This window comes from Nilaparvata lugens, chromosome 4 (assembly GCF_014356525.2).
Source record: "Nilaparvata lugens isolate BPH chromosome 4, ASM1435652v1, whole genome shotgun sequence".
NCBI classification, from domain to species: Eukaryota; Metazoa; Arthropoda; class Insecta; order Hemiptera; family Delphacidae; genus Nilaparvata; species Nilaparvata lugens.
Window position 1 is genome coordinate 27866364 of NC_052507.1, and position 24360 is coordinate 27890723.

Consider the following 24360-nt stretch of genomic DNA (forward strand, 5'->3'; position numbering starts at 1 on the left):
ATCGCATGATAGAGTTACTGCCGATGCTTCCGGCTGAAAAGAATTGCAATAAGATTTGTATGGTGAAGATATCGGGAAGAGTCAGGCTCAGTTTCAAATACTACTAGGGAGTGTCCTATATTTGTTGGTAGAGTAACTGATAGGGAGACAATACGTGATTAGTAGTAGTGAAAGAATGAGTGAGCTCCCTCTCACGTTGTTTGTTTGATCATAAGAGCAAGGATAAAAAATATTACTCATCTATGGTTCGATTTTATGAATGCTATTTCCATTCAGAGATTCCAATCTTCACTTTGTTCTCGAATATGAATATGTATGTTTAATTTTGATTATACTTAGTTGTACTATCATTTTTTCGAATTTTAATTATTTCGATTATCTCTTTCACGAATAATTCAAAATTCTACGGATGAGAATTTTTATTTACCTTTAATTATAAAAATTATTATGAATTAAGAATTCCGTTCAATAGTTTCACTGTGATCACTGAAGGTTGTGATTTTGTAGACGTTGAATTCAAATAGGGCTCAATCTAAAGCCTTCACTACTATTGTTAGATTTTCCATGAATAAGAACACTTTTTAACATCGATTCGTATTGAACTGAATTCTAAGCGTATTCATACTGGATGGAGCTCATAGAAGAATATTGAGAGATGAGATGAAGCAGAGATAATATACAATTCTAGGATGGTCTTTATTGCAGTCTGATTTTTTGACTGGAAAACTTTTCTCAGTCAAATCAACGTGCTCCTCTGAGCTTGGATTTCAACACAATATGCAACATCACTTTTTACAATAAGACTCCATTGTTAAAGTGAAAATGAAACATTTATTTGAAACGCACATATTAAATTTGCCAAAAATGTACAGGGAGATTGTAATTACTGATTCAGAAAGACGACAACGATCTGAGATAATTGAGAAATATTGGACTGATCTAGAAGCCAGACAGCTTCAGAACCAAGGACGATTCTAGTTGATTGACTCAAGTGGTCCAATGTGGTCAAAAATTACGAAATCAAAAACAATCATGGGTGAGCTAGAATTATTAACTAAGGTTTGTGGGGGTGACTTTCGAATTTATTAAAAAAATCATTTTTTTGGAAATGTCTGTTTATACTTAATCTCTGAGGATATGTTAGGTTAGTTTTGATATAATAGTTTTATTCAAGTGAACAAATGATAGAAATATAAGTCTTGATTATTCACTAGAAACAAGTACTCACATTCCAGGAATGAAAACTACACCGTTTGCTCGTAATTTGAGGAATTTGAGATGTCGCATCTTCTGCCATTTGGGGGTAAAATGATTGAACTCTGTGGACAGTGAATCAGTCTCCCGAGGCATCAAGCAGTCAGTCCACCAGTCTCCGATCAGAGTTCAGCTACATGACAACTTTCCAAGTGGCGCGTCCCACCTGGCTTGCTTTGCTTTTCCGGAAGTTTCGAACACATCGATAACTGGGTTAGGGAGACATTCTCCAGACGCAACCTCAGCTAGTAAATTATATAGTTTTGGGGTCGTGAATGTTCGATGCGATCCCTCGATCCCAACTTTGAATGAGTCATTACTTGTTTATGTATTCTGATCGATATTGTAGCTCGATTTGCAAATCGAATCTCATGAGAGTACTCAACTCAAAATCCTATCCATGGTCAGTCCTTGCTACCAAGATACATGACTTACATTATACAGTTTTGTTAAGTATCGAAGTCAAAAGGAAAAACTTACACGCATTTAAAAAATATGGGATTTATTGAAAGTGAACGAAATACGGAAACTATGTAATGTAACAAGAAAGAAACTCAACTTGGAATGAAAAAATCATTATATAAAGTTTCAATCAAATAAGTGAAGTGGTAGAGGTGTGGAGGATTTAGTTCACTATAGTTCACCCCTCGATGGCGCAATACAGATAAAAGTGACAATGTATTGATTATTTCTTCTTTCAACCCTATTTTGAGCTCCATTCAGGTTATTTGGATGAGTACAATTTGGACTACAAAGTCAACAAATATACTTTCCAACTCCATCTTCATAGAAAGAGGTAAGTTCGATATAGTGATAAGTTGATTCTCTAGAAAAGTATGTTCCTATCAAAATTATTACAAATTATTATTCATTTTCTTCGGTTGAAATTCCTGATCACTGTTTTGATTTTAGATGAGTAAACTACATCAGTTACCATATCTTCATACAGTAACTGTAAATCAACTTAGAGTGAGTTGCTTTCCTCTACAATTTATACATTTCACTCAATACTGTAGTTACATAGTAACTCAAATTTATATTACTATATTTCAATATCCTACCATATTTCTAATTCACTTAGGTATACGTACTATATTTCATAAAATACCTATTTACTAAACTTCTATCAGACATGAGTTTGTTGACTGGACTCGTATATTATAGCTCCACCTCTTGTTTCATGGACAATATACATTTCTCATTATTTATTGTGGAAGGATTTATAGCAATTCAGATGGTAGAAGTCACAGTAATGTGATCTTGAAAGGTTGATGAAATTTCTGCCAAGAATTGTGGCAGAGTGCTCCTTATCACTAATGGAGTCCGGTGAATGCAGTGTGCACCAGACTGTGCAACTCTTCTCAACTTGTAAGAAAGTCTTTGAGGTCTTTTTGACTTTCTCAACTTTCACTCTCCCAGACACTCGTCCATAAATCCTGCGAGCAGCACTTGTCATAAGTAGAAGCAATTTCAGCCGGAACATTCGGCCGTATAATGGGGCCTCACAATGATCGGCCGAAAGAAAATAGAGTAACACGAGCAGACATTACACGCGTTTTTTACCTCCCGAGAAATAAAACAGAATTCCCAAGTATGAGAGCCGGGACACAACTCTTCCTTTATCTTTTTTGTGGTATTATCCTCTTATCTGTAATGGCTTTTAGGCTTTAGACTCGGGACCAAGTGTTTTCCAACAGAGGCCCGACCAGCCTTATTGCCTTGCTTTGATTTGCCTTTGGTCGCTTTGATGTTTGCACAGTCGAATCTACGGGAAAGAGCTGGAATATTTCTGAGGGGATGTAACAGATGATGCGAATCTTTCGGCCTCACTGAACGGGTGTAAAAAGGCTTCCACCAACAAACAGGAAAATTCGAAAAGTTTTCTCGTAATTCCACCGGAAAGAAATCAGTAGCTCTTCCCAGTGTGGCTTTGTAATAGCTTGAAGGTCACATTAGGAAACTCCCTACAGAATACTGAGATATATACCCGGTTCCTTCAAAAAATCATCATGACTGATGATTTAAGAGGGGGGACCTATCTCAGTCTATAAATTCCAACGAGATTGGTATTAAATAGTTGATAAACCAGTTAGAGGCTAGCTGAATGTTGGAATTGAACTATAAAATAACTAAAGATTATTACTGTAATGGAGGGGAGGAATATGAAAGTTACAAATGTTTAATGATGGATGATGTATTCTCAGTGAACGTTATCTCCGCCTTTTGAGATATTTTGACTTGTATGATCATTGGAAGAAAAACAATATCTTATCACACATAAAAGTTCATGCTTGTGATGAGTTCGAAACTTCTTATTCGTAATAGATTCTCACAATAATATCACCTCTAATTTATGAGATTGAGAAACTTTTATAATTAATTATATGAATGTTTTATCTATATGTCTAGTAGTAGGCCGAACACAAATGATATGTTTATAATTTCATTGCATTTCGTATGTATATAAGTATTGGATTTGGAAGTGAATAACTCAACTTATATCCTTTAATATGGTACGGGCTAATCTACAACGATGATAACTCTTCACTGTGTTTTTCAAGTGTTGAAGGAGAACTGTATACTCATTGTTACAAGAGCAAACTGCGCCATTTGCCATTAACTTATTTTGCACAAGAAAAGCTATAGATCGTCCTGGTTTGTAAACATCCACAAGGTGCGAGCACATAATTTCTATCTCCTTGAGGGCTCAACAAATTAACTGCTCGCCACTGATAAACGAGTCTCAGACATCTCTTTCCCTATACAGGCACACACACTAGAAATAGTAGCCTAACTTATATGGCCTACTCGCTGGAGAACTAATAAATTCACTCCAATTAATGTGGTCTTGCTGGAAAGCCTTTTTTCATTAGAAATAGGCCCATTCTTAGCATCAAGCTGGATCAGTCAAGGTGTTGGATACTGTGTGGAGCAGAGAGTGATGAATACTTTTCAGATGTTTAGACGATTTGAGGATCAAATTTGGATTTTCGAGCAAGAAATTTTGGAAATCTACTCCGAAGTAGAATGATTTGGAAAGGAATAACACTTTAACCTCTATAAATAGAAGATTACATCACTTTGTAGGTTTATTTTATCAGAAATATTGAATGGTGGATAACTCAGATCAAATGTTTAAAATACTCAAACATTTCCATCGAATTTTCCAACAAATAATATTCTAAAATATTGTTGGTATGTGTATCTCAACAATCAAATGATATTCCTCATTACATCGAAAATTCCAACTTGCGATTACAGTATCATTTGAATAATCGGTTTCACTTGTTCTCTCAGTCTCTCACAAACCCAATCAAGGATATGAATGGAGAATCAACAACAACAAAGAGAAAGTGCATTTTAATTGTCCTTCCAACAACTCGCCAATCACAAATAACTCAGGGAATCAAAGAAAGTAGAATTGCTTGGCAATTAAAAGTCCTTGCCATCGTTTATGAAGTTTCTCCAACCTCGTAAAGGATATCAAGGATCTATCATTATCTCAGAATTGATATCGATCAACAATACCTATGAAACAATAATTATTGCTATTGAAACTAGGAAAGGTTTCTCCAACCCATCAAGGATATCAAGGAACTATATATATATATATATATATATATATATATATATATATATATATATATATATATATATATATCTCAGAATGAATATCGATCAAAATTTTATAATGAAAAAAATTTTCAAGTGATGCTAACCTATCAGAGAAATGAAAAATTGCCTGACAAAATCAAAAATGTTGTCTCGTTTATAAAATTATCGAATGTCAATTGAAATTCTTCATCAGTCATCGTCTTTCAAGTGCTAAACTTATTTCCTAATGACACAGAACAAATTGGATACTAGATAATGTAATGGAGCACACAGACATGCACACACTTGCCTATGACGGTGAGATTGACAAAGGAGTTGCGCGTAGGTGAGAAGCGGAAGTCGACGCGACACTTGAAGCTTCCGGCGTCGGCTTCGTTGACGCCCTCCAGGATGAGATAGGACATGGGTGGATCTGCCATGTAGCGTCCGCGGCCACTCAGTGCTTTGTCGTCAGCCCAGTGGCTGGCCACCTCCAGCGCCCTCCCGCGCACGTCCACACTGCAACACACACTCACAAGTTATAATCAAGTTCGATATCTAATCAGCAACCACTAAACACAAGTTTGCCAAACCATAGTCAGTTGCAAACTTCTCTATAACTTTATTTTAAACAACAAGGTAGAAGGATCCTTGTTCTTTTTATTATTCAGTTAGATCCAGTTATTTTTAATCATATTATTCAGTTGAAAATACAATTGTTACATTCAGTATTTTTTATTATTGTTCACAAACTTGGCTTGAATAACGTTCTCATCAACTGAAAAATAGAACAGTTTTAAACAGTAGCAATTTGTAAACTAGTTTATAAGTAAGTTTGAAGTATGCTTATTCATTTATTCATTGATTTTTCATCATTCACAATAATTTACTTATGAAAAATAAGATATCTGGAAGGATGAGGTTTTTATTACTTTCGCTGTTTTAGCCAACCTTTCAGATTACCTTGCTTGCTTATTTGAAGTCATGTGTCTTCAACAAATTAAAAACAGTTCTAAACCGTAATTTAAAAGCAAATTTGAACTTGCTCATAAGTCAATTTGAATCTGAATCAATGAATTTTCTACATTGATAGTTGTGAGTTCAATCATGTTATATTATTTTTCCTGCTTAGCACTGATCATTTAAACGTACTGTATAAATAGATTTCATGTTTCCTTAAATTTATTGTTGAAAAGCATCTGGAGAATCGACAAAGTAGCAGATGCTCTGCTACATTTTATTACAAGCTGAATTTTGAGCTTTGAGTCGTCGCTGTGCTACGTACAGTACAAAATGTATAAATAGATTTCATGTTTCCTTAAATATAATGTTGAAAAGCATCTGGAGATTCGACAAAGTAGCAGATGCTCTGCTACATTTTATTACAAGCTGAACTTTGAGCTTTGAGTCGTCGCTGTACTACGTACAGTACAAAATGTTGTGTTAATGTAAATTTGAATTCAAAGTTGAAATATCTAGGGTGTCTAAAAATAATAGTTCCCAGGCTTTGGAAGAGTTTATTTATTGATCATGAAGTGTGGTAGTCGTTGATTGTGGAGCAAGGGATAACGCCCAAAATGTGTTGATCATGAAATATCACTTCCACTATTGAAATGGTATCCAGTAAATTGGAAAATCATAGAATACAAATGCATTAAACATGGTTAATTTGTGTTCTATTACACCTCTAGTAGGTGTAAATTCTGCAAAGCTGCAAAATCTGATTTTATTTTTTGTTTTATGATATCTCATTTAACCAGCTTTAGAACTTCCTACCAATATATCCACAATGCTCACGCATTCTTTATACTTTCAAAGATTCAACCTTTGTAGTGTAAACCGATATAAGCCTCCTGAGGGACTGAGCGACATATGCCAGGAGCAAACTAACAACTGCTGTCTGAAATAATGAGAAGTTTGATAAATGATAAATGAACAAATATGACACCTTCAACACATAATACCATTATCTGACTTGATTTTCCACCATGATAGAGAACAATATGACAAGTTTATAAACGATGTTCTATTGCAGGAAATGATAAGTATTTGATATTATATCATGAACAGATTATTTCAAAACAGAGAACTGTGGTTTCCGATGAAATGTGGATGAATAATAAACAAATATAATTTAAGCTTCACAAAACTTTGCCTTCAGAGTTCTCATTGAAAGAGGAATTAACATTTTGGTTCAGATTTTACATAATATGAATTATCTCATCAAGGAGAGAATTTGTGAAATGAATACAGTAATAGCCAGTGATTCATCAATCCCCTAGTTGTTTGGATAAACCGTTGAACTACATTGTTTATACTTCTGTACCTACTTCTTCAGCTACTTATTTCTCTGAAGACTCTCAAGAACCCTCAAAGCTATAACACGGGAGCGCATTTTGAAAACAACCACTTCTCTCATGAATGAATACTCTCTTGAAGCTACGATGCAGAGCCAGCAATGCAAGTAATGTTTGAAGCAAGAGAGAAATCTTCTATCGTAATCTTTTCATGGCTAACCGATAGATAGGCTGAGCCTAAGCAAATATTCCTTTGAGCGTGGTTACTCACAAACTGATGAAATAAAATCTACTTATTTGCTTGCGCACTTTAATCTGCAAGACTAGAAATTCAGAACTTCATTCAGAATAACTTTCCACAGTAATCACATTCTTTTAGAAAAATATGGATATTGATCGGAAAATTTGGAGACTTGATAAATGAATGTACACACAATCATGAACTCATGCATTCAACTCCCTTATGTGAATTCACTTCTGCCATGTGAGCTTGCGGACAAAAAATTCAGGTCTGTGGATGATATAACAAATCATCACACATTCCTTGCCAATCTTTTGGAATCCACTTGAAAAGGATCATCTGCCTCTATGAGAGATAGAATTAATTTCTACATGATTGAGCTGGATCCCAATAAATCCAATGATAGGAGCATTTCACTCTATATCTTCTTTTCAAATTTCCTTTTTGAAGAAATTGATTCTAGCTGTAGATAATATTCGACTAAACAATGTGGTACCATTAATGTCCTGTAGATAATAATGTTTATAACTAGGATAATATAAAATTTATATAAATTCAATCTTGAATCAAGTCATATGTCCAGCAATACATAGTACTATGTTGCTGTCATAAAATTCCCCCGATAAAAGTAATATGAAAACTTTTTTTAATGAAAAATTAATAGCAAACTCATTTGAGTGCACATGAACGACAGAGCAGAGCAGAGGAAAAGTTACACAAAGCCGTGGCTATCGCGCCATGTTTGCGAATAACTGGGATTAAAGTGATCGTAGCTACAGCTAGCAGCCCTACCCGTATTTTACTATCGCAATAGAGCTAATGTTCTCAACTGGATACAATTCGCTTCCATCCTACACCCCCCCCCCACACACACACACACATCCACTGTTTGGGATCCACACTGTCTGCTCTGCAAAGTTTGAGAATTTATGTCTGATCTTCGTGTATCATAAGCTATTAATCTGACAGATACCCCTTTCTAAGTCATTAGCAATGTAATCGGCATTATTCTCTCTTCACAGTCCGTCGGTGGTATAACATTTTTATTGTTAGAATAAAGCGGACGTTATTTCACCAACGAGAAAATGCTTTGTTGCTAGACTTGACACTGCAAGTTTCTATTTCCTAGCAAGAAATAATACTGTTTAGCTTGCTACTCCAGCAGAGGGAAAACGAGAACATTCGTATAAATTCAGCTATCATTCCACAATTGGTCATAAATCTACAATGATTCTGGTGCATTAAGGATATTCCGTACTGACTCACTTCCTTTTCTCTAATAACTGTCATAAATCATGGAGCATTCTCCCTGATTCCCGGCACCCATTAGACCTTCCATTCCCTATTAATGTTGAATATTATCATATTTTTGCTGGTTACAATAAGTGAGGGATTATGTTCTACAGCAATATTATTACTTAATAACAATCATTTCTCAGTTAGATCTCATTAATACAGTAATGCATCATTCCAGTTATTGTGATGCATCATCATCAGGAAGGACTCGAGCTTCATTTTAAATGGTTCCATAAGAATTTCGAAATCGAACGATTATTTCAGTTTTAGGTCATCGGTAATCTTTGAATTTCGAAGGGACTAGGCACTATTCTCATTTCGTTTGAATGGCGAAAAAGATAAAACAGGATATAATGTATTTTATTTGAGGTTCTTATGATGCAAGTATGGTTATTCAAATGACCGAACATAATATGATCAACAGAACATAATCTTAGGTTAATGTGGAGTCCTGATAGAGTCCAGTGGAGTCCTGAAGTACAATCAATCCAACCATTGGTAGGCTTACTTTGAATCCAAAGTGTAAAAACTTCAAAGAAGCCATCATATTATGTCAATGAATCCGCCACAGCTCCTGTTTTAGTTCAATATTATGGGGGAATATGATTTTTGAGTGAGAGATGAAACATATATTTGAAGAACAGATATGTGATGCAGAAATGAGCAGTGGATTTGCTTAGTTGAAACCTTCTTCACTCTCCGAACGCTATTGATGGGCCCACTTGAAGGAGGTACACCGAGAACCTTAGTATACACAATATGTGGCAAGTTCAAACAATTTCGCTAAGTACACACGGTGCAGCCGTATAACTTGAAACCAGCCTCTGTTGATCGTATTAACCTACTAAAGTATACTTTGGAGCGAGTGAAGAACTGTTTAGTTACTCTTTGTAGCCCGATAAAAAGTTTTCCACTCTTCGGCTGGTAGCGAGCACGGAGCTTTCATCTAGCCCGCTTCAACGTACATGTACTCACATATGAGATATTCTGGCTGCACTTGGCTGGTAAATGGCAGCTCATTGAAAATGTTTGGAAGTTTGAGAATGTCATTTCAAGTTAGCACACATCTCCCGTGAGGAAATGGATTGCTCTCAAAATGTCAATAGAAATCGAGTTATCGCAACATTTGAAAGTGTTGATGTTGGCGATTGATGTGGAACTGGAAATTATCGAACTAGAGATAACAAAATAGCTCCAATCTTGAATACTTCTCAAACTTGAAAGGTCTCAGTCTGAATTGTGATTCATGTGACGTGTTCAATTCAAAAATGGATTTTACTCAACACGTTCTATTTCGATAATAATAATTGTTAATAATTCTTTAACGCCAATAGTTTCTAAACAATATACGCATACATAAATTACACAGGGGAGATTTGTGAAGCCAACCAAAAAACTAAGTAGTATGAGCAAGGAATTAAATATTTCTCTGGTGAATGGAGTAGGTTAGGCAGATAATCTAAAATTGTCAAACCATTATTGCAGATTCCAGTAATACTCACATAGGCAATGTTTCTCACCTGTAAATGGGCATTTTGCTGTCACCCTTGTACCAGATGACCAGAGACACCCTGTCCTGACTTGACGGTGGTGTCAGGTTGCAGGGCAGTTTGGCGTTTCCGCCAGTTGTGGCCGTTACTGCTGTTGTTATCTCTGAAACAAGAAGAAAACTGAGGAATTAGGTTTTGATCCTTAAGGAAAAGATCATCTGAATCATTCAATAAGCAATAAAATCCAATCATTCAACAGCAACTGATAACTATAGTCATGGATGGAAGGAATAAACAATGATAGCAAGCGCTAGATGGATAGTTCATTGATTTCAATGTTGATGATACACAACCAAATTTTATCTTATCCTATTGGAGATTTATTTGCCACATGACACTAGTTACCAAATCACTCCACAGCAATCACACAGTTGCATATTGAACCCCAATTATCGTTATCAGTGCGGTTTAAATCCTGATAGTTTAGAGTCCGATGAGTTCAAATCTGACACTAACTGGAGTGTCACCGACACGAGAATATGTAATCCACGAGAATTGCTTCGAATGCATTTTGGGTGGCGCAGCGTTCCATTCCGAGTCGAATTGTAATTGGAATCCTCATTTGAAAGGATAATGTATACCTCTCCATTCTTGCCACGATTCCTATTCGAATATTGGTCCCGCGCCACTATTCCATTGCACCCTTCCAACGCGAACGCCGCAGTTCGCAGTCGCTTTCTGAAGAGACACGAGGAGCACCTACTAACTCTTTGATGAGGTGGAGTTGAATTCCTGGCAAGAATCTGTTTCAAACTCGCACACGCCTGAGACAATGCTCAATTACGTCGGGTGTTGAGCAAACTTTGCTTGCAACTCAACCAACAGTTCGACATAAATGCATTTACAATTTTTAACTGCTCTATCACCTCGAATCACGTTAGAATAATAGCCAGAAAAGAACATGTAATGATGATTATTGTTATGTATTAAAATATTTGATAACAATCATTAAAAAACTTGTGATGAGGATTTTTGCGAAGAAAATCTATATCAAATCGAGTACTGTATCAAATATTGGTTAAAAAATTAATTACCCCTGCTTTGGGGAAAACTATTCGGGATTAATGACGGTACTCGAACTCAAGAAACATGCATTCTGTCTATTCTGCCAAATAACTAATATAAAAAACAAATCATAGGATGTCAGATTGTGAACAATGAGTTTCCTAATTGGAACAACTTTTATGTCATGATCTGTACATGAACTGTAGTATGAATTGGCAGAGAAACGATTTTTGGCAAGAGCTTTTTGTGACTTTCCTTATTAAATGATAATTATCGTACATTAAAATATGAATAAATATGAAGTTCCCAATCAAACAGTAGTTCATATAATAATGAAAACTTTGGTCTGTATAGAATGTGTAAGAACAAGAGTATTTCTCAAGAGAGATTCCACTCAAAATATCGGCTGTTATTCTCCATAGCTGAGATGCTGAGACGAGATGAAAAAAGTACTATAAGTTGTAATAAAAGTTCTAGAATGAGTCCTGAATCATTAGGAATCCTAGATAGGATTCCTAGACAGAGTCCTAGATAGACTTCCCATCACAGATGAGACATCTATTGATGTCCCAATAGATGGAAATAAGACATTAAAATGATGAGACATCAATATGTCGAATAAGAAGATTCATCAATAAGAAGAATCCAAGCGTATTCGCACTAGAATGAATTTCAATATTTCATAGAATCAAAACGAACAAGTAATGTCAAGTTAACGTGGAAAGTGAGGGGAATTGCAAGGGGAATTTAAAAAGCTGAGAATGGTCGAATGCGGTCAACGAGAATAGAATGGTGCGCCAAATGAATCTGCTGGAAACCGCCACAGGCAATTCGACTGCTGTAGATTTTTCCCCGACAAACAAAAATGGATGTTCCCGGCTGTAACACTGCCATGCCATTTCCCATCATGTCCACCTCCAACTCCAACTGAGTAACAATGTTATACCATCGATTTTTTAGACTATTGCCTGATTAATTAATGTCAGAGGTGAGTGTTATAATGTGGATTGCTTTTAATTCAGATGTAGCAAGTTGCATAATCATTATCAACAGCTGTGTTTAGTATTTCTCATGAACATAATTATGGCGTTGTGTATCAATCTCTATATCTATAAAAGGCTAAGTCCCGACAGACTAAAAACACACCACAGCCCAAACTAATGAGCCTAAAAACTTGAAATTTCGCACAATTGTTTATGGTAGCCTCAAGACTTCCACTAAGAAAGGATTTTCAGAAATTTGCCCCCTGAGGGAGCTGAGCAAAAACAAAATGTCAAACATATACCAACATTCATTTGTAGCACGGCCAGAAAAAGACAAACTTGATTACTAGCTGTGAGTTCATTCAATATATATAACATATACTGTTATTTTGTTGTTAATATTTTGTGAATAAAAAGTACGAGTTGATGAGAGATGTGAGTAATTCCTTATATTTGATCCAAATGGTTATTCATATTGTTGTAGTCTGGGTCACTGCAATCAAAAGTTTTTTATTCTGTAGCTAATAAATTTCATACGTATTGATTTATTATCCATCATGTATCCAGTGTCTATAATGGAAGTGATTGAACTACTCAAAATCAATGACTTACTGGTCTCTCATAGAATTTATAGTATTCCTGGTGATTGAGCCTGTCTTTTTTCAATAAATTCGTGTCCCTCTTTAATTGGTTCAAAACTGAATTGTCTATTACCAGTGTAAAAAACTGACGTGTCAGTAACAATGTAACTGACGTGTTGTGTTTAGTTACAATGATACACATTTTTGATAATATAGATACAGTTCATACGAGTATGAATCATTTTCCAACGAAAAAAATCATTGTATCTGTGAAAACGTATGAAGTGAATTTTTCAGAAATTTACCTGCCTTCAAACGATGTTGGAAGCAGAATATTATTTCAGAGAGATCTCGCTGCTCTTTTCCATGATAGGTACTGTAAATCTAGACATCAATTTTCCTGCGGATGAATGCACCGCAACGTACCAGTGAAATAAGAGATTATCTGAAATCTGAGGTTTTGGAGGGATTTTCAGATTTTAGAGCTGCAGGCTTAACTGTTGGCAATTTTTGAAAGAATAGCCGCAAGTACAATTGCCGCAGCTGTGAATCACCCTGCCAACCGGCGCACTAAATCTTGCCGAGCCGCTATTACTCCCGCTCCTTCGCAGCGTCAGAAAACCATTTACTCAGTTCTTTTTCTTCATTGCTATCTCAAATTTGGAAGCATGTGTGTGTTCGGCTTTAGCGGACAAAATCCTCTCAGCTCCCATCATTGGCCCGCATCCCCACTTGAGAGCTGTTCGAGATATCTCCGAGTGATACACGAGCCAGTTTCTAATATCATACTCACGTCCGGTGATAGAATTGAGAGAGAATGAGAAATGTGGACGTTATGAGACCGGAAAATTTGGGGTCAGATATCAGAGATCTCTCCAGCATCAAAATTGTGAAAAGTGTAGATTATAGAGCGTATTATTGCTTTCTTCCTGATTCCACTCAACCTCAATAATATTGTTCTGATGATTGATAAATATGTTTAATAATATTATTGATATAATAAAAGTATTGTTTTATTAATTAATTATAATCATCAGTATAATAATACTATTGTTTTTGTAATCAATAAATATAACTATTTTCACAAACTCTGTATAATTTATAATGGTGAATGTGAAACAGCTGCATCAAAGAAATTATCTCAAAAACATATGTTTAGGAAAACCATAGTTTTGAACTTCGTTTTCCTGATACAATGTATAAGCCTACACGTGGCATGTATTATTAATTTTTTAGCTAGAACAGTTTTTTGAGACTGCTAAATAAACGTCTACAGTTTTATCAATGCTGTATCAGCAATATGAAAACGCATGCAGTTAATATGTCTTTGAATAAAGGTGTTGATATCCACATGATAATTATTCTTTACCATTTTTATTTCATTAAAATTTCAAAATTATTCAAGCCTTGATGGAATGATTGACTCACTGTACAGTCAGTCGAAAATTTTAATATTGAAATGAGGGGTATTTTGGCAAGCTGAACAAAAAAGTAAGGTCCTATGCACCTTTTAGATATTATTTCTTCAAATGAAAAATGAGTTTTTTGGGTTGTCAAAACTGCCCCTGAAAGGGAAACTATTCATTTCATCCTATCTTTTAGTAAAATAACAATGATTTCTGCGTTGAAAAACATCTTTCTTGCCAACAAGAATCGAACTCTTTGTGAATTTAGATATGACCTACACTTTAGATTTATATAATTCTATTAATAAATTCATGGAAATTGAAGTACTTTTTTCAGTTAGTTGATGAAATTGGTTATCAATACCGTAGAGAAAATGATTATAATTTTATCAATACAGAATTAGTTGAATGCATTGTCGATGTACTGAGTTCTTGGTCAACAATAATTCAATATTGGTATTTATCCAATCATTATTTTTTTCAGAAGCTATTTCATTTGAATTAGAAAATATTTATAAGCTCCTAACAATTTATCATTCGTAACAATGAATTCTTCAAAACATGAATTTAATCAAATAAAAAATTGCCCATACTTCTGTATTCATGTTCGCATGTTTTCCACTTGAGATGGATAGCCAAAATATTGTGGAGCGAGCTGCACGGCGAATTGTAATCGAGGGCTCTGATTGGCTGAAAAGTTCAGCGTTCGGAGTGAGGTGAGGCGAGCAGTTAGAACAGAGGCAAGCGGCACGGCGAATGGCTCGGAGTACGGTACGGCGAATGATTAACAGCTGATTTTTAACATTATGAAACATATGCTCATGTTCGTTGAAAGGCAAGATGTTCGGAGAAATGCACGGTTTGCTGCGCGGTTCGGCATGTGTGGACGTATCTTTAGTTGTTACAGGACATTTCTACAGATCACAGGCCAAAGCAACATAATAATCTATCTTCTTCTTCTTCTCTTCTTCTTCTTCTTCTTCTTCTTTTCTTCTTCTTCTTCTTCTTCTTCTTCTTCTTCTTATTCTTCTTCTTCTTCTTCTTCTTCTTCTTCTTCTTCTTCTTCTTCTTCTTCTTCTTCTTCTTCTTCTCTTCTTCTTCTTCTTCTTCTTCTTCTTCTTCTTCTTCTTCTTCTTCTTCTTCTTCTTCTCCTTCTTCTTCTTCTTCTTCTTCTTCTTCTTCTTCTTCAACCTATATCTAAAAGGTTAAGCCCCGACAAACTGAAATCACTCCACAGCCCAAACTACTAAGCCTAAAAACTTGAATTTTCGCACAATTGTTTATTGTAGCCTCAAAACATCCACTACAAATGGATTTTCAGAAATCTGCCTCCCCCCTGAGGGAGCTGTGCCCCCCAAAATTTCCACTTTTTAACCGTTCATTGCACAGCAAAGTCATGAGGAACTTTTTCGTTCAGGTACGAAAAAAAATCAGATCTATGCAGAAAAATTCCAATCAGGAGCACAGGATGGTTCAGGAGAGGACACTTTTCGAAAATTTTGATGTAAAATCACACTATAGCTCAAACTAATTGGCCTACAGACTTAAAACTTTGCACAAATATTCTTCAAACATGCTAGATGCGCACTAAGAACAGATTTTGAGATATTTTGCCTCTAAGGATTTCAAAGGATGAAGAAGAATCCTATTAAGTAAGCTTATGGTAAGGTGAACTCCATATGGAACTGAGATAATTGACACATGATATTCTAACATATGTTGTAATCATTGGAAAGCTTTAAACAATTTAATTAGCTGATCGAATTGATTTTGCGTTGATTGAGAGCGCGAGCTTACCACGTGTTTGTTCCATCGTTGTATGCTTGGCCAGTTCGGCTTGCGCCTTCTATCAGCTGTATATGGAGTCTTATACACTCCGATTAGAACAGAGCACAAAGGTTTTCTTTGATTAGGAGTTTGTTGATAATTCTTTTTTCAAATTCAAATTTTATTGCCATCAAAAATCACATTGGAAACTTTCTTACTAGAACTCTCTACTCGAGAGCAGAAAGAGTAATATCCATTGTTAAACAATGGCTTGATATTAATACATTGAGTATAAATACATCAAAAACTAAATATATTACATTTTCTCCTACAATAGTTGGTCAACCAAATGATGCTATGAATTTAAAAATACATACAAATTGTGATTTTGAGAAATGGAAGGATTGTGCATGCCCTCAACTAAAAAATGAAAAATCTATAAAGTATCTGGGCATCATGGTTGATTGTAACCTTAAGTGGGAGCCTCATATAGAATATATCTGTAAACGCTTAAAATGTATTTCCTTATCTTTTATAAAGTCCGTAAAATATTAGACATTAAATTACTTAGGGTCCTTTACTTTGCCTATGTTCAATCGGTGCTGCAATATGGGTTAGTGGTATGGGGAGGAGCGTATGATGTTTTCATGAATAAAATTTTTACATCTCAAAAATGATAATAAAAGCAATTCTAATAAGCCAAGGGCTTTTTCTAGTAGTGAAACATTTGCCGAATTTGAAGTGATGACAGTACGTCAAATTTATATAAAGAAACTTCTCTATTATGCATGGATGAGGAAGGATGAATTTACAGTGAATAATAACGTTTCTATGTTTAACCTGAGAGTTACATCTCATAACATTTATAATATCAACTTTTCAGATTTGACAATAGTGCGAAGACAATTGGGGTATCTTAGCTCAAAAATAATAAATATCATGCCAAATGCATTGTCAGAATATCTTTCTAATAGGGGCAGACAGAGGATGGAACAGATAAATAAGTGGGTGATACAAAAATTTTTCTTCGACATCAGTCAAATATTATAATTACTAGTAATTTATTGTTAACTTCGATTTTTGTAGCTTTGATTATTAGTAAATAAATTTTTATATTGTCTAAACAGCTGATACTCTCACTCAGCGGTCAGGGTTTTGCCCTTGCTGTGTGGTGCCATGTAATTTTAATTTATTTGTAAAATAGCATAACATTATAATCTAGAATATTTCTTTTGTAAGTTTTTTTTATTTTGTATTTTGTTTTTATGGGCAATAAAAATGTTAAAAAAAAATAAAGTTCAATTTACAACTAGCTTACCCAGCGAACTTCGTACCGCCAATGTATCTCATGTTACACTTGACTTTATTTGTTGAATCATGAAATTTATCTGACAATCAATATGTTCATTTACATCTCAATACGGACTTCCTATGTGTTAAGTCATGCAGCATTCATTATTCCGAAAACATATTATTCTTCTCAATCAATTGGTAGTAATATATATCAGTAAAGTTTTCAATATTAAAAAAAAAGGTTATATCAGTGTTTCAAAGAAAATATTCATGTTTTCATAGCTGTAGATTGTCGATATATGGTCCAGGAAATATGCGATGTACGATGAATCACACAGAATTCCATATTCTTTCCATTTTAGGATGAATATAAGCTAAGCTAAATTCAAAAATTGTAAATTATTCTTTCATTCTTCAGTAATATTAATGAATACAATATGAATACTATACAATATATATAAACTCTCTTTTATTAGGTGAATAATTTTTTTCAACATTTTCCAGTTTCTCAATGATAGGGAAGTGATAATTATTATTATTTGTATATTGTATAGGTCTTCTAAGGAACCATTATCAACAGCTGGTACCAATCAACTACACTTCAACTCCAAACTCCCGTCTTAATACCAGTACACAATAATTTATCACAGGGTGATATGTTTATTACATTTGTTAACTTTAGATGCTAAATCATATTATCACAATATGGTCTTGAATCATGATCATCTTTTCGTTCTTCAGTAGTCGCTCGGCCGAAAATTTCGAAAACATATGTCTGTAAAATGGATAATAATAATAATTATTATTAGCCCCCCTATCAAAATTTCTGTTCAGAAACCATCCCCAATATTCACACAACATATTCCCAAAGTTTCATGCCGTTATGTCGAGTAGTTTTCAAGTCTACAGGGAACAAACATACAAACAAACACACAAACAGACATTTATTTTTTTATAAATAGATTTCCATTAGGCTCAAACAAAAGCCTATGAATGAAGGTAGAATGATAAGGATTCAGTTCTGTTGTTTTAACATTTTTTCAAATCACTTTCAAAAAGTTCATGTAGTATGTACTGTTGTGTTTGAGACACTTCTGGCGCTATCATAGTTTCACCACTATTCTGTTCCACAGTCCTATCTCTTGCAGTCGTTAACTATATCAAAAGTTTTTTATTCTGTAGCTAATAAATTTCATAAGTATTGATTTATCATCCATCATGTATCCAGTGTCTATAATGGAAGTGATTGAACTACTAAAAATCAATGACTTACTGGTCTCTCATAGAATTTATAGTATTCCTGGTGATTGAGCCTGTCTTTTTTCAATAAATTCGTGTCCCTCTTTAATTGGTTCAAAACTGAATTGTCAATTACCAGTGTAAAAAACTGACGTGTCAGTAACAATGTAACTGACGTGTTGTGTTTAGTTACAATGATACACATTTTTGATAATATAGATACAGTTCATACGAGTATGAATCATTTTCCAACGAAAAAATAATTGTATCTGTGAAAACGTATGAAGTGAATTTTTCAGAAATTTACCTGCCTTCAAACGATGTTGGAAGCAGAATATTATTTCAGAGAGATCTCGCTGCTCTTTTCCATGATAGGTACTGTAAATCTAGACATCAATTTTCCTGCGGATGAATGCACCGCAACGTACCAGTGAAATAAGAGATTATCTGAAATCTGAGGTTTTGGAGGGATTTTCAGATTTTAGAGCTGCAGGCTTAACTGTTGGCAATTTTTGAAAGAATAGCCGCAAGTACAATTGCCGCAGCTGTGAATCACCCTGCCAACCGGCGCACTAAATCTTGCCGAGCCGCTATTACTCCCGCTCCTTCGCAGCGTCAGAAAACCATTTACTCAGTTCTTTTTCTTCATTGCTATCTCAAATTTGGAAGCATGTGTGTGTTCGGCTTTAGCGGACAAAATCCTCTCAGCTCCCATCATTGGCCCGCATCCCCACTTGAGAGCTGTTCGAGATATCTCCGAGTGATACACGAGCCAGTTTCTAATATCATACTCACGTCCGGTGATAGAATTGAGAGAGAATGAGAAATGTGGACGTTATGAGACCGGAAAATTTGGGGTCAGATATCAGAGATCTCTCCAGCATCAAAATTGTGAAAAGTGTAGATTATAGAGCGTATTATTGCTTCCATCTTCAGTTATTTCGATCATAGCCTTGAGTGATCATTCTCTATCGTCTAGAAGTAGAAATTTCTCTCATTGTCTCAATCCATACCTTCAACATATAAATTCTCTACTGTCTCAAAATACATTAATTGAATTGATCCATTATTTTAAATCATCCTTTCATGAACATTGCACACAGATATCACACCAGTTATAATTTCTCTCGAGCTCTTCTTTCCCTCCTAATTGAGTAAATAATGTTCCTCTATTATGTATCCTAATGCGTAAAAACTAAAATACATCTAGATATGTTAACACTTTCTAATATGATAAGGACTATAGACTACTACGACAGAGTTGTGTTGAGAGTGATGTGGTATTCCTGTATGATGAAAACACAAATAGAACTGCTCTAGAACGTTCTCAAAGTGGTTGAAAACTTCCATTTATGTTTTTATGAATATGTTTGTTTGAAATCCACCTTTTTGTTGAAATTCTAGTTATTTTGAGAAATTATATTGTACTCAGTAACTAACTGAGGTTCTAAAACGAACATTACAGGCAACTTCAATCGTATTGGAGACTAAAAATAGAGCAAGAAGCTTTATTTCACTTGTCAGGAACAATGAATGCCTGCATAATGCATACAGTTTGCGTGTAAGATCAGTGGCAACTGAGACAAGCGGTGCTGATAGTATCCTGTATTTTTTGACAATAGAAGAATGACAACTGAGCCCTCTTCGTCAAAGAACCTGTTTTCACATGAATATGGATGAGTTTCCTGTCATGTTTTTGAAAGAACCCGAATGAGGAAACAAGAAAGGAAAATTTCTATAGCATTTTTTATGCTCTCAGTGAAGCTTTTCCGCCGCCTCAGATAAAACATTGTAGGCTATCAGTTTTCGCGTGCCACTATCAAGTAGACGTGGAGTCGAATCAATCACTTGTGCTGCTACTCCATAACAAGAGTAATATGAGTCTTGAATTCATCTTCGATAGCCCGTTTTGAAGAGAAAAACCTACTCAATTTTAACATGACTAGTTCCTAATTATAGTAATTGATGATTAATATTCACATTCCATTGACCATTCCAAACCTAATTTGCAGTTTCTATCACATTATTTGTGTTTTTGAACTGTAACAATATTCATTGTTCCAATTATGAATGATGAATATTATGAGAATTATCATGAGGAGTTAGTCTGTTATGAAAATTTATTTCGCTGCTTTGCCTTCCTGCATCGTGTAGTGTCGACTTTGTAAGTGTGTGCGTAGAAGGCACACTACTAGGAAAATCAACGATTTTCCTGGAGCAGCAGCCTGGTGCATGACCTTATAAGGCAAGGAGTTTGTGCCTGATTGATTATCAATCATGCCTTATTTGGTTAGGAATTTGGAAAATAGTTTTCACTTGGTGGGAGAATGTATCTTAAATTATAGTTGTACCATTCCATTCTATTGGCGGAGATTCTGATGAATATTTTCAAGAAAATAGTAACTGCCAATCACAGTTAACGTTGGTTAGGTTCCTATAATAGAGAATCTAGTATGGCCGATCACACAGCTGTCCTCGACAAGGCAAGGTTACAGTGGCTTCACTCTGTGTCTGTCCTCTGTTGAAAACAGTACAAAATATTATAGTCTCAGTATTTTGTGTTAATCATGGCTTTCATGCCAGCTTTAGGCTTGGTAGTATTTGGCTGTGGAACCATCTGTTCCAGTAGCATGTTTGAGTTTTTTCCGCCTCAGTAAATGCTTTAAATTATGTGAGAAGAGAGAGTATCAAAAGTTGTCGCCTTATGATGGAAATTAACCTCCAATTACCGCTACTAAGGTACGTCATAGATTATAATATAATTTGGGAAATTATTGTCGATGAAAGCTTCCATCAAAGTATTGAATTTATTGTGATTTAAGTGAAGTAATTGAGAATAGTTCTTTTTATTTTCTTGTAATGAAAGATGGTAATTGTTATTCAAACTGATGAGTGATGAAGAAAATGAACGGAATGCTTTTGTAGAAATGTAGAGTACCCAATAGAAGGAATGAGGATATTTTTTTTTTAGTTTTGGTTTGTATTATTTCTGAAGAGGAAGCTATTATTATTTATAATAATAGATCTGTCAAGATATCTGTCAATTTGTTGTGAGATATTGTGAGTATTTTGTGGAATGGATTTTATTTGTTTTGCTGATTCCATTGAAAAACTTTCTTGATTCTTCAGAAAACACCTATCATGTAATTTATCAAGAGAATATTTTAAATAATAATTTTTATTGATATTTAAGAAATGGTGTTATTGAAGTATGATATAGATGGAGTTGAGCTAATTTGCTTTATCCTAGTTTATTTTTTTATCCTAACAGCGGTGAATGTACGGATCCATGAATGTCTCGTGAACGTGTGTCTTCAAGCCACTGAGATGCCTCTGAATTGATGGCGGTCCTGGAAGCCAAGCATTAGATTGAGGTCTGCTGTCTCCTGTCCCATCTGGACGTGTAGAGCTCAACCAACGAGCTTGAATTCAAATTGACGGAACAGCTTTGAGGTAACCGTTTTTTCCAAATTTAACAAACGTCCTAGGAATTCCGGATGTGGCAGAATGGGTTTCAGTGATTATGGACTTTCAAAGGGGGGGGGGAAACGTGAACCATTAAATCAATTAAAACGTGCTGAATTAGACTCATATTTTTTGTTAAATCGTGAATTTGGAATTTGGGACTTGGGATTGATGGATTACAAATTTTCATTTTGTTTGAAAAGCAGATTTACGGTTGCATCTTTACATTGAAATATGTGGCTATATTTTCAGTGTAAGGATCCAGCTGGGAATTTCAGTTTTCTTCAAATTTATATTTCATAACTACTAGAGTACTTATACCTAGAGTACTTATACTTAGAGTACTTATATGTAGTTGAACAAGTATATGAAATGTTTAAGGTCCATTATTGATAAATGTTTTTTAAATGATATGTTCATCTTAAAGTTGTAGAGAATCGATTGAAGTTTCAAGGACCCTAGCCTTTTTCTGAATTTGTTTTGATGTCATATATTTTTTGAATAGTCTTCCTATGTAGAATTTCCGTGATGTGATCCTTTAGGAGTATTAGTCTTTGCAGCGTTTATAATATAAAGATAAATAATAGATATCGGGGGTTATTAATATTTGATAATATTTTGATAGTGTTTCACTAAGAGTTTTCTGAATTTTATTTTGATCTTTCTTTTTAATATTTATTGTTATTTATGATTTACTTTTGAGAAATATCTATGATCACTTTCAATCCTTTTTTCTGGAATTAGAGTCCTTTAAGCTTCTTATGATTCCATCTTGAACTTTTATATAGTAAGGCAAAGTAAAGCAGTGTTCTACTGATTATATTCTGTATCTGAGATTATTATCTAAATTTAGTAATTCTATTTTCGGTTTTCATGATGCAACTTAATTTTTGTTTGTTTTATTAACTGTTGATTTTAAACTGTTAGAGGCGACATATACTTGATATCTTCTCTCTATTCCGTTGTCTCTTTTGTCATTTCTGGATTTCTGTTTTCTAGCGATAAGTATGGGTATCAAGCATCCCTTTTATCAAGTTATATTGTGTGTGCTTCTAAATTCTAAATTCCAAATTAAATTTCCAAATTCATAGCACGGCACAGAACATTGGATGATATTATAATATCACTGATCACTGTTTAGGAAAATTACATTTAATCAACCAAATTGGAGTAGTATTATGCAGAGGATGTGGAAAAACTACAATGTAGGAAAACATTTTTCCACTACTGAACAAAAGATCAGCTTCAAACGTTTTCATCCCAATGCTTTTTCTGTGATTGAATAGATTTGTTTCTATCGGCACCGACTTTACTGTACGATATTCGTTGCTCCGAATCTGATTTCCCCATTGGTGACAATCAAATCGATAGGAACGCGTTCACCGATGTCAGCAGACGTTCGTCATGTATGATGATATGACAGATTTCCTCGTTGTTTTTGTTTCTCATGCCGCTTCCAACGAAAAATCAGTAAATCGACCAAAACCTGTGTTCGGCTGGCGCTAATGGATTGAAACGGTTCACGTATAGCGCCTGACAAGTCACCCCTCCCTTCCGCCGCGCACCATCACTGAACGTGTAAACGACGTTTGGGGACAAAAGACCCTGCGCTGAACTTATTGCTTGCGCCTGCTTTCTCTTGCACGGCGAATCATTTGCTTCATCAACTGACGGATTAAGATCCGCCCCCACCCATCCCATCGCTAACAACGGAAATCAGATGAAGCAGATTGCAGCGAGCAGATTCAACATGCAAAATGTTGTATCGGTCGTCGTCGTCATCATCATCATCATCATCATCATCAACTATATCCTCGTAATTAATCATTATCCATATTCATTAGTCGCACGGAAGATTCTTTGTGGATTAGAATATAGGCTAATAGGAACAGAATATATAGGAATTCGATGTATTGATTATACTAGTTCCAATTCAAGTTCAACAAAATATATTTCATTTTATACGCAGAAATCTCTCAACTCATCTACAATAATTGGTAACCTCTCCTACTTTGTATAGAAATAAATTATTATTCATACAAGCATTTGCACTACCAATCAATGGAGATGAATTCTTTATTGAAGAGAAATAACAATATTCTCATGAAATGCAAAAAAGCTGCTATACAGTTTATTCAACAAGACAGGGATATTGAGAAACTTGAAAGTATTCATTTATTTTTGCTTAGTAGAATACAAAGAACCAGAAGCAGACTGATGAGGCGTCATGCATTTCAACTTGATTGAAAATATGAGAGCCAAATATATCAACAAAGCCACAATATGAGTTGAGTAACTGTTGATAATGCATGATTACTTTGAAGATTATAACTTGAATAAGGTCACATTGGCTATCGGAATAATATACAAGTGATGGAGTCTCAAGGGT

General features: G+C 34.8%; 1 protein-coding gene across 2 annotated transcripts in view; it reads right to left on the reverse strand.

The window, feature by feature from the left end:
* Positions 1–24360, reverse strand: part of LOC111048897 (nephrin) — a 205634-nt gene that overhangs the window by 55497 nt on the left and 125777 nt on the right. For both annotated transcript variants that reach the window (XM_039427269.1, XM_039427270.1), the window contains exons 2-3: positions 10203–10335; positions 5159–5367 (exon numbers count right to left, since the gene is read on the reverse strand). In XM_039427269.1, coding sequence (XP_039283203.1) covers positions 5159–5367; positions 10203–10335 — 342 coding nt within the window. The remainder of the gene's footprint in view (positions 1–5158; positions 5368–10202; positions 10336–24360) is intronic.